General features: G+C 61.3%; 2 protein-coding genes across 6 annotated transcripts; both read left to right on the forward strand.

The window, feature by feature from the left end:
• The first annotated feature begins 59 nt into the window (after nucleotides 1-59).
• MRPS18B (mitochondrial ribosomal protein S18B) lies at nucleotides 60-2,144 on the forward strand. 3 transcript variants are annotated; one of them, XM_066986833.1, is made up of 7 exons: nucleotides 60-217; nucleotides 752-863; nucleotides 989-1,086; nucleotides 1,385-1,453; nucleotides 1,566-1,632; nucleotides 1,711-1,770; nucleotides 1,862-2,144. In XM_066986833.1, the coding sequence occupies exons 1-7, from the start codon at nucleotides 137-139 to the stop codon at nucleotides 2,101-2,103; spliced, it is 729 nt and encodes a 242-aa protein (XP_066842934.1). In that variant the 5' UTR covers nucleotides 60-136; the 3' UTR covers nucleotides 2,104-2,144. The 3 variants fall into 3 exon arrangements, with proteins under 3 accessions (XP_066842934.1, XP_066842936.1, XP_066842935.1); XM_066986834.1 differs by having other exon boundaries at nucleotides 81-217; nucleotides 761-863; XM_066986835.1 differs by lacking the exon at nucleotides 1,385-1,453.
• Nucleotides 2,145-2,781: 637 nt separating this feature from the next.
• Nucleotides 2,782-10,717, forward strand: ATAT1 (alpha tubulin acetyltransferase 1). Of its 3 annotated transcripts, XM_066986763.1 has the most exons (10): nucleotides 2,815-3,030; nucleotides 4,590-4,650; nucleotides 4,760-4,851; nucleotides 4,975-5,035; nucleotides 5,164-5,277; nucleotides 6,277-6,378; nucleotides 7,578-7,623; nucleotides 8,051-8,122; nucleotides 8,208-8,394; nucleotides 9,954-10,115. In XM_066986763.1, exons 1-10 carry the CDS (start codon nucleotides 2,933-2,935, stop codon nucleotides 9,976-9,978), a joined length of 858 nt encoding a protein of 285 aa, XP_066842864.1. In that variant the 5' UTR covers nucleotides 2,815-2,932; the 3' UTR covers nucleotides 9,979-10,115. The 3 variants fall into 3 exon arrangements, with proteins under 3 accessions (XP_066842863.1, XP_066842865.1, XP_066842864.1); XM_066986764.1 differs by lacking the exon at nucleotides 8,051-8,122 and having other exon boundaries at nucleotides 2,813-3,030; XM_066986762.1 differs by lacking the exons at nucleotides 8,051-8,122; nucleotides 8,208-8,394 and having other exon boundaries at nucleotides 2,782-3,030; nucleotides 9,954-10,717.
• Nucleotides 10,718-10,913: the final 196 nt, after the last annotated feature.

A 10,913-nucleotide genomic window follows, 5' to 3' on the forward strand; every position in this document is an offset into this window, starting at 1 on the left:
GAAACAAGGAGAAACAAACCTGCTGGAAGGGATATTAAAAGAAGGGCGGGCGACTTTCAACCTTGCCGTACAACAAAATGGCGGCCCCCACGCCCCTCCCTCGCCGCGCCCTGCGCATGCGCGCGGCGGCGGCAAGATGGCGCTGGGCGGGGGCCTGGCGCTGCTGCGGGCGGCGGCGGGGGCCCTGCGGGGACCGGGGCGGCCGCTGTGGGGCCAGGTGAGGCCGGGGGGGGACCGGGGAGGGGGCCCCGGGGCTTCACGGGGCCGGGGGGGGCCGCGGGGGCCGCGGATGTGGCGTCAGCGCGCTGCCCACGTGCGGCCGTGACGTCACGCGGCGGGCCCCGCCCGGGCCGCGTGACGTCAGCGGCGGGGTTACATCATCTCTTGTTTATTTGCTTGTTTATTTATCTATTTATTTATTTGACCGGGTTTGCTAAGGTGGAGGGAGGCTGAGGGGGGCGTGGTGACGTCAGAGTGGGCGTGGTTATGTCACAGCGGGCGTTATGATGTCTCAGCGGGTGTTATGATGTCACCAGGGCTTGCTGACGTCATCGCGCGCCCCGCGTGACGTCACACGGGGGCTTCTGAAGTCACCGCCGTCGTCCCCCAGCAAGTCCCACGACGTCACAGCCCTAAAATGCCCCCCTGCCCCGTGACGTCACCGCCACCCTAGGGTGCCCCCCCCATGACGTCACCACCACCTTAGGGTGCCCCCCCATGACGTCACGGCCCCCCCCTCCCATGTCCCCAGGGTGTCCCCGGTGTCCCCCCGTCGAGGCCCTGCAGCGCCGAGGCGCCCCCCAAGCCCTCTGAGCCCCCGTCACCCTACAAGGAGAAGCCCTGGGAGTACCTGGAGAGCGCAGGTACGGGGGGCTGTCCCTAAATTTTGGGGTCTTCCCCCAAATTTTAGGGGGGGTTTCCCCAATTTTGGGGTGTCCCCAATGTTGGGGTGACCCCGATCTGAGGTCCTCTGCCCCCTCCCCCGCAGAGTACCAGGAGGCGTATGGGGACAAACCCGTCTGGTTCGGCTACCGGCGCCACCACAAGGGCGCCGTCCCGCCCCGGCACACCCGGAAGGCCTGTCTGGTGAGTGGGGGGGGGACTGGGAGGGACTGGGATGACTGGGAAGGACTGGGAGGGGGCTGGGGGACTCTGGGAAGGACCTGGGGGGAATTGGGCGGGGACCTGGGAGGAATTGGGGGGACCTGGGGGACAGTGGGGGACACTAAAGGGGACCTGGGAGGCATTGGGAGGGACGTGGGGGGAACTGGGGGACACTGGGAGAGAACTGGGGGGAACTGGAAGGGCACTGGGGGACATTGGGAAGGAACTGGGGGACACTGGGCAGGAACTGGGGGCAATTCCTGGCGTTTTCTCCTCCCAGCGCAAGGGGAAGCGGGTGGGGAACCCGTGCCCCATCTGCCGGGACCGCCACCTCTTCGTGGATTTTCGGGTGAGATTTAAGGGAATTTGGGAGCGGGGGGAACCCCCTTACCCCTTCCTCCCCCTCTCCCCCTCCTCTTTCTTCCCCTCTCATCCTCCTCTTCCTCTCTCCCTCCCCGCAGAACGTGAAGCTCCTGGACCAGTTCATCTGCCCCCACTCGGGCTCCATCTTCCACCCCACCCACACAGGTGAGGCGGCACCCGTGGGTGCTGCGGGGACGCCCTGACGGCCTCGGACACCCGTTACCCCTCCGCTTCCCTCCCCAGGGGTCTGCATGAAGCAGCACAAGCTCTTGCTGAAGGCCATCGCGCAGGCACAGGACCACGGTGAGGCACGGCACCCCCGAGGGACAGCACCCGAAGGTGCCAGCACCCATGGGTGCCCTCCCGAGGCCTTTAACCCCACTTCTCCTCGCAGGCCTGCTGTGGCTGCGCATCCCCTTCGTGCCGGTGCCTCAGGACGACTTCGCCGCCCGGCCCCCGGCCGTGGGGAAGACGCCGCCGGCCCCGCAGCTGACGGCCGGCCGCGCCTGGTACCCGTGGTACGACTGGCAGCAGCCGCCCCCCGACGCCGTCGCCCGCCTCAGGCGTCTCTACAAGGACTACCTCCGGCAGGAGGAGGGCGGCCCGGCCCCGGGAGGAGCCCCCGAGGCTCAGTGAAGGGCTCGGAGGGGGGAATAAAGCGGCTGCCGCCCCGCTGAGTGCGCTCCTTTGTTGGCAGGAGCGAGGGGAAACAGGGCACAAAATGGCGGCCGGGCGCACAAAATGGCGGCCGCGCTCACAAAATGGCGGCCGTCTTCTTCGTCGGGGAGCTAAGGGGGCGGGGCTTGTTGCTAAGGGGTTGCTAGGGGGCGGGGCTTGATGCTAGGGGCGGGGATTGGTTGGGGAGGGGTTGCTAGGGGCGGGGCTTGGTGGAAAGGTTGCTAGGGGGCGTGGATTGGTTGGAAAGGGGTGGTTAGGGGGCGTGGATTGGTTGGTGGGGTTGCTAGGGGTGGGGCTTGTTGCTAGGGGCGGGGTTTGGGTGAAGGTTGCTAAGGGGCGGGGCTTATTGGTAAAGGACTGCTAGGGGGCCGGGGATGGTTGCTAAGGGGCGGGATTTGGTTGCTAAGGGGCCGGGGTGGTTGCTAAGGGGCGGGGCTTATCGGTAAAGGGTTGCTAGGGGGCGGGTGGTTGCTGGGGGCGGGGCTTGTTGCTAAGGGGTTGCTAAGGGGCGGGAGCTTATTGGTAAAGGGTTGCTAGGGGGCCGGGGTGGTTGCTAAGGGGCGGGACTTGGTTGCTAAGGGTTGCTAAGGGGCGGGAGCTGGTTGCTAAGGGGCGGGGCTTCCCTTGCGAGGGGTGGGCTGCGGTTGGCCCAGCGGCCCGGGGGGGTGGGCGTGGCCCGTTGCTAAGGGCGGTTGCTAAGGGCCGGGCCTGGCGCCGGCCGGGCCTGGCGGCGGCGGCGGCAGCACCGACGAGGCCCGGGGCCAGGCCCGGCGGCGGCGGCGGGGCCATGGAGTTCCCGTTCGACGTGGCGGCCGTGCTGGGCGAGCGCGTCTCCGTGGTGGACCAGCACCTGCGGCCCGCCGGGCGCCGCGGGCCCGCCCATCGGTACCGGGCCGTGGGCCTAGGCCTTAGGCTCGGGCCTGGTCTGGGCCCGCCCGGTGCATGCTGGGAAAAGGGGGGGGGTGGAGGCCAGGGGCATGCTGGGAAAGGAGCAACGGGCCAGGGCGGTTAACGGGGGCTGGCTGCGGGGCATGCTGGGAAGGGTGGAGACCCATTGGCCTCACCCCAGGGCATTCTGGGAAGGATGGAGGCCCGTTGGCCTCGCCCCAAGGCATTCTGGGAAACATGGAGGCCCCCATTGGCCCTCCCGAAGGCATTCTGGGAAGGATGGAGGCCCGTTGGCCTCACCACAAAGCATTCTGGGAACAATGGAGGCCCATTGGCCCTGCCCCAGTGCATTCTGGGAGGAATGGAGGCCTGTTGGCCTCACCCCAGGGCATTCTGGGAAACATGGAGGCCCATTGGCCTCACCCCAGGGCATTCTGGGAAGGATGGAGGCCTGTTGGCCTCACCACAAAGCATTCTGGGAAACATGGAGGCCCCCATTGGCCCTCCTGAAGGCATTCTGGGAAGGATGGAGGCCTGTTGGCCTCACCCCAGTGCATTCTGGGAACAATGGAGGCCTGTTGGCACTGCCCCAGGGCATTCTGTGAAGAGTGGAGGCCCGTTGGCCTCGCCCTGGTGCATTCTGGGAAAAGTGAAGACCCATTGGCCTTGCCCCAGTGCATTCTGGGAAGGATGGAGGCCCATTGGCCTCACCCCAGTGCATTGTGGGAAAGATGGAGGCCCCATTGGCCCTTCCAAAGGAATTCTGGGAAGGATGGAGGCCTGTTGGCCTCACCCTGGTGAATTCTGGGAAAAGTGGAGGCCCATAGGCCTTGCCCCAAGGCATCGTGGGAAGGATGGAGGCCCATTGGCCCTGCCCCAGTGCGTTCTGGGAGGAAGAGAGGCCTGTTGGCATCACCCTGGACCATTATGGGAAAGATGGAGGCCCCTTGGCCTCACCCCAGTGCATTCTGGGAATAATGGAGGCCTGTTGGCCTCACCCTGGTGAATTCTGGGAAGGATGGAGGCCTGTTGGCCTCACCCCGGGGTATTATGGGAAAAGTGAAGGCCCATTGGCATCACCCCAGTGCATTATGGGAAGGACGGAGGCCCACTGGCCTCACCCCAGGGCATGCTGGGAAGGATGGAGGCCCAGTGGCCTTACCCCAAGGCATTCTGGGAAACATGGAGGCCCCCACTGGCCCTCCAGAAGGCGTTCTGGGAAGGATGGAGGCCTGTTGGCCTCACCCCGGTGCATTATGGGAACGATGGAAGCCCATAGGCCTTGCCCCAAGGCATTGTGGGAAAGATGGAGGCCAGTTGGCCTCACCCCAGGGCATTCTGGGAAGGATGGAGGCCCACTGGCCTCATCCCGGTGCATTGTGGGAAGGACGGAGGCCTGTTGTCCTCACCCCGGTGCATTCTGGGAAAAGTGGAGGCCTGTTGGCCTCCCCCCAGTGCATTCTGGGAAGGATGAAGGCTCTCTGGCCTCCCCCCGGTGCATGCTGGGTAGCCACCATGGCCGCCCACTGACCCCCCCCCCCCCCCAAATGCCGCAGGGGGGACCTGGAGCAGCAGCTGCGGACGGTGATCGACGAGCTGGGCAAAGCCTCCGCCAAGGTACTGGGGCGGGGGGGGGGGGGAATAAAAACGGGGCAAAAAAAGGCAAAATCGGGTCATAACGTTGCCCCCCCCCCCCCCCCTTTTATTTTTTGTCCCCCCCCCGCAGGCTCAAGGGCTGCCGGCCCCCGTCACCAGCGCGGCGCGCATGGAGACCAACCGCCACGTCCTCTACATCCTGCGGGACGCCGACGGACGGGGGTGAGCGGGGGCAACGTCCCCCCCCCTTTATGGGGAGGGGGCTCAGCAACCCCCCCGACCCCTTTTTGCCCCCCCCGATCCCTTTTTGCCCCCCCCGACCCCTTTTAACCCCCCCCCCCCCAGGACCACCAAAGCGGCGGTGATCGGGTTCCTCAAGGTGGGCTACAAGAAACTCTTCCTCCTGGTGAGTTTTTTTGGGGGGGTTTTGGGGTCGTATCCCCCCGTATATGGCCGTATAGCCCCCTTATATGGCCGTGCCCCCCCCCTTATGGCCGTGCCCCCCCCCCACGTGGCTGTGGACCCCCCCCCCAGGACCACAGCGGGGCGCACAACGAAGCGGAGCCGCTCTGCGTCCTCGACTTCTACGTCCACGAGTCGCTGCAGCGGCACGGCTACGGCAGGGAGCTCTTCCAGCACATGCTGAAGGTGCCCGGGGGGGGGACAAAAATGACCCGGGGGGGGGCAAAAATGACCCGGGGGGGGGCAAAATGACCCGGGAGGGGGGCAAAAGGCCCCGGGGGGGGGGAAAGGGACCTGGAGGGGCTTGAAAATAACCCGAGGGGGCTCAAAAGTGAGCCCAAAATGACCCTGGGGGGGGGCAAAAATGAGCCGGGGGGGGCAAAAGTGACCTGGGGGGCCCCAAAAATGATCCGGGGGGGGCAAAATGACCCGGGGGGGGGGGCAAAAGGCCCCGGGGGGGGGGGCGGGACCTGGAGGGGCTTGAAAATAACCCGAGGGGGCTCAAAAGTGAGCCCAAAATGACCCAAGGGGGCCCAAAATGGCCTTGGGGGGGGGCAAAATGACCGGGGAGGGGCAAAAGTGACCCGGGGGGGGGCAAAAATGACCCTGGGGGGGCAAAAGTGACAAAATGACCCGGGGCGGGGGGGGAAAGGGACCTGGAGGGGCTTGAAAATAACCCGAGGGGGCTCAAAAGTGAGCCCAAAATGACCCAAGGGGGCCCAAAATGACAAAATGACACGGGGGGGGGGGCTGAAAAGGACACGGGGGGGGCAAAAGTGACCCTGGGGGGGACAAAATGACCCGGGGAAAAGGGACCTGGAGGGGCTTGAAAATAACCCGAGGGGGCTCAAAAGTGAGCCAAAATGAACCCGGGGGGGGGGCAAAATTGACCCAGGGGGCCCCAAAAATGACCCAAGGAGCCCAAAAATGATCCGGGGGGGGGCAAAAATGATCGGGGGGGGGGGGGGGGCTAAAAATGACCCGGGGGGGGCCATAAATGACCGGGGGGGGCCCCAAAAGTGACAGAGAGGGCCCCGACCCAAAGGGCCCCAAAAACGACCCAAAGGGCCCCAAAAATGACCCCAGGGAGCCCCAAAATCCCCGGGGGGGCCCCAAAACGCCCCGGGGGGGACCCCAAAACGCCCCGTGGGGGGGTCCCAAAACTGTCCCCCCCCCCCGGGTCAGAGCGAGCGGCTGGAGCCGTGGCGCCTGGCCGTCGACCGCCCCTCGGAGAAGCTGCTCGCCTTCCTGCGCAAGCACTACGGCCTCTGCCACCCCATCCCGCAGGTGCGTTTGGGGTCAGCCCCCAACCCCATAACCCTTTTTGGGGTCCCCGACCCCCCCCCCTTCATCTTTTCGGGGCTCTTTCCCCTCCCCACGTTCTTTTTCGGGGGGGCTCTTTGTCCCTGATAACGCCCCAGAGAGCAGCAAACAGCTTCAAAGCTTCGTTTATTTGGGGTAAAGTTATAGGATTCGCCCCAAAAAGCCCCCAAAGCTTGGCCCCTCGCGCCCCAAAAAATCCCTGAAAATGCCCCAAAAAGGAGTAAATGACTCCAAAATTTGCCCCCAAAGGGGTATTGGTCCCTGATTATACCCCAAAGGGGAGCAAACAGCTTCAAGGCTTCATTTATTTGGGGTAAAGTTATAGGATTCGCCCCAAAAAGCCCCAAAGGCTGGCCTCACACCCCAAAAAATCCCTAAAAATGCTCCCAAAAAACCCAAATCCTGGCCTTTCACCCCCAAAATCCCTGAAAATGCCCCAAAATGGAGTAAATGACTCCAAAATTTGCCCCCAAAAGGGGTATTGGTCCCTGATTATACCCCAAAGAGGAGAAAACGGCTTCAAGGCTTCATTTATTTGGGGTAAAGTTGTAGGATTCGCCCCAAAAAGCCCCAAAGGCTGGCCTCACACCCCAAAAAATCCCTAAAAATGTCCCCAAAAAACCCAAATCCTGGCCTTTCATCCCCAAAAATCCCTGAAAATGCCCCAAAAGGAGTAACTCACTCCAAAATTTGCCCCCCAAAGGGGTATTGGTCCCTGATTATACCCCAAAGAGGAGAAAACGGCTTCAAGGCTTCATTTATTTGGGGTAAAGTTATAGGATTCACCCCCAAAAAGCCCCAAAGGCTGGCCTCACACCCCCAAATATCCCAGAAAATGCCCCCAAAAGGGGCAAACACACCAAGATTTGACCCCAAAAAGGGGCAAATGCCCCAAAATTTGACCCCAAAGAGGGGTAAACTCCTCCGAGATTTGCCCCCCTTTATAGGGCCGACCCCAAAACGGGACAAAAACCCCCAAACTTCGCCCCCGTATGGTCCCGAACCCCACAAGGACCCCTTGGGGTTGTTTTTTTGGGGGGTAAAAACCCACAAATTCTGCCCCATGGGGGTGCAGAGCTCCGAAACCGCCCCGGGGGTGGGGGGAAAAACCCTATTAATTTTTTTGGGATCGCCGCCCCCACGTCCCCCTTTTTCCCGTTTAGGTGAACAACTTCGTCATCTTCGAGGGCTTCTTCAGCAACCAGCCGGGTGAGCGGGGTGGGGTTGTAGGGGATTTAGGGGGGGTTATAGGGGATTTAGGGGGGTTTAGGGGATTTAGGGGTTATAGGGGATTTAGGGGTTGTAGGGGATTTAGGGAGGTTTAGGGGATTTAGGGCTTATAGGAGACTTAGGGAGGGGTTTAGGGGATTTAGGGGGGTGTAGGGGATTTAGGGGGTTGTAGGGGATTTAGGGGTTGTAGGGGATTTAGGGGGGTGTAGGGGATTTAGGGGGGTTATAGGGGATTTAGGGGTTGTAGGGGATTTAGGGCGGTTTAGGGGTTATGGGGATTTAGGGGGGTTGTACGGGATTTAAGGAGTTATAGGGGATTTAGGGGGGGTTATAGGGGATTTAGGGGTTATAGGGGATTTAGGGGGGTTATAGGGGCACCCCCACCCTATAACCCTACCCCTTGCAGCCCCCCAGCGCCGCCCACCCCAAAAACGCCCGGAGGAGGAGATCAAACCCTACTCCTTACCGGAGCGCGACTGTAAGGCGCGGGACCGGGGTTGGGGGGGGGGGGTTTTGTGTCGTCCCCACCCCCCACCCCATTATTTTATGGGGCCGCCCCGTAGTTTTAAGGGAAGAAGCGGAGCCCCCCTGGCCCTTCAACCTGACGGCGGGGCGCGCGGGGGGGTCCCCGGTGCGGGGCAGCCTGCGCCCCTTCCTGGCCGAGCGGGGGCCGCGGCGGCCTGCGGGGACGGACGGCGCCGACCCCATAAGGACCCTCAACGGCGAGGGCGAGCGGCAGCGCCGCGCCAGGCGAGTTTTGGGGGCGTTTATTGGGTTTTGGGGTCTTTTATGGGGTTTTGGGGGTCGTTTATTGGGTTTTGGAGTCTTTTACTGGGTTTTGGGGTCTTCTATTGCGTTTCGGGATCGTTTATTGGGTTTTGGGGGCGTTTATTGGGTTTCGGAATCTTTAATTGGGTTTTGGTGGCGTTTATTGGGTTTTGGGGGCCTTTATTGCGTTTGGGGGTGTTCATTGGGTTTCGGGGTCTTTTATTGGGTTTTAGGGGCGTTAATTGGGTTTTGGGGCCTTTTATTGGGTTTTGGGGGCGTTTATTAGGTTTTGGGGGCGTTTATTGGGTTCTGGGGGCGTTTATTGGGTTTCAGGGTCTTTCATTCGGTTTGGGGGTCTTTTATTGGGTTTGGGGGCGTTTATTGGGTTTCGGGGTCTTTTATTGGGTTTTAGGGGCGTTTATTGGGTTTTGGGGTCTTTTATTGGGTTTTGAGAGCGTTTATTGGGTTTTGGGGGCATTGGGTTTGGGGGGCATTTATTGGGTTTTGGGGGCATTTACTGTGTTTCGGGGTCTTTTCTTGGGTTTTGGAGGCGTTTATTGGGTTTCAGGGATGTTTATTGGGTTTCGGCGTCTTTTATTGGGTTTCGGCGTCTTTTATTGGGTTTCAGGGGCGTTTATTGGGTTTCGGGGGCGTTTATTGGGTTTCGGGGGCGTTTATAGGCTTTTTTTTTATATAGGCTTTTCTTTTCCTTTTATAGGGTTTTGGGTTTTTTTTTTGTAGGTTTTGGTTTTTTTTTTGTAGGGTTGGGGTATTTTTGTAGGGTTTTAGGTTTGTTTTGTTGGGTTTTCGGGTCTCTCGTTGGGTTTTGGGGTCTCTCGTTGGGTTTTATTGTTCTTTTCATTGGGTTTTGGGGTCTCGTTGGGTTTTTGGGTCTCTCATTGGGTTTTTGGGGTCTCTCGCTGGGTTTCAGTGTTTTTTTCATTGGGTTTTCGGGTCTTTCATTGGGTTTTATTGCTTTTCTCATTGGGTTTTGGGGTCTCTCGTTGGGTTTTATTGTTTTTTTCATTGGGTTTTCGGGTCTTTCATTGGGTTTTATTGTCTATTTTCGCTGCGTTTTTGGGTCTCTCGTTGGGTTTTCGGTGTTTATTATTGGGTTGTGGAGTCTTACTGGATTTTGTTTTTTTGGGGGGGGGGTTGGGTCTTATTTATTGGATATTGGGGTCTCTTATTGGGTTTGGGTTTTATTTGTTGGGTTTTCGGGTCTTTTATTGGGCTTTGGGGTTTTCTATTGGGCTTTGGGGTCTTTTATTGGGTTTTGGGTTTTATTTATTGGGCTTCGGGGTTTTTTATCGGGTTTTGTTTTTTTTTGCCTCTCATTTTGGTCTCTCATTGGGGTTTCGGTCTTTTATTGGGGTTTGGGTTCTTTTATTGGGGTTTTGGGGTCTTTTATTGGGGTTTGGGGTCTTTTATTGGGGTTTTGGGGTCTTTTTGTTAGGTTTTGGTTTTTCTTTGCTGGGCTTTGGGGTTTTTTATCGGGTTTTGGTTTTTTTTGCCTCATTTTCCTCCTCCTCTCCCCGCAGCTCCCTCGGCCGGGCTGGCCACTGAGCCCGACGCCGGGTCCCCCCCGACCCCACAGAGGGGATTTGGGGGGCCCTGGGGGGTCTGGTCCCTCCCACGGCCCCCCATGGGTGCTCGCCCCCCCCGTGGGTGCCCGTCCCCCCCCGTGGGTGCCCGTCCCCACCCCACTGCCCCCGTGGGTGCCTGTCCCTGCCCCATAAGTTTTGGGGGTGCCTTTCCCTGCCCCGTGGGTGCTTGTCCTCCCCCCCCAGCACCCATGTGTGCCCTTCCTCACCCCGTGGGTGCCCTTCCCAGCCCCATGGGTGCCAATCCCCACCCCGTGGGTGCCTCCCCTTGCCCTGTGGGTGCCTCTCCCTGCCCCATGGGTGCCCATCCCCGCCCCCCAGCACCCATGGCTGCCAATCCCCACCCTGTGGGTGCTGCCCCTCCCCCCCCAGCACCCATGGGTGCCCCTCCCCACCCCGTGGGTGCCTGTCCCCGCCCCATAGGTGCCTCTCCCCACCCCCCAGCACGCGTGGGTGCCCTTCCCCACCCCGTAGGTGCCAAAACCCAACCCCGTGGGTGCTGCCCCTCCCCCCCAGCACCCATGGGTGCCCTTCCCCACCCTGTGGGTGCCCTTTCCCGCCCCGTGGGTGCTGCCCCTCCCCCCTCAGCACCCATGGGTGCCCTTCCCCGCCCCGTGGGTGTTGCCCCTCCCCCCCCGACCACGTGGGTGCCGCCCCTCCCCCCCCGTTCGTTACCGTTTCAATAAAGCCGCTCCCTCTTTGGTTTCCCGCGTTTTCTCCGTGCGCGCCGTGACGTCACGGGAGGGGGCGTGGCCTCGAAGCGCCACGCCCCTTTAACCACGCCCCCCTCCAATACGCGCCGCGGGGTGCTGCGGGGCCACGCCCACGGGGCGCTGCCAATCAGCCAAGCCCCGCCCCCCCTCCGCTCCCATTGGCCGCCTCTCGCGAAGCGAATGA

This window comes from Anser cygnoides, chromosome 35, assembly GCF_040182565.1.
Source record: "Anser cygnoides isolate HZ-2024a breed goose chromosome 35, Taihu_goose_T2T_genome, whole genome shotgun sequence".
NCBI classification, from domain to species: domain Eukaryota; kingdom Metazoa; phylum Chordata; class Aves; order Anseriformes; family Anatidae; genus Anser; species Anser cygnoides.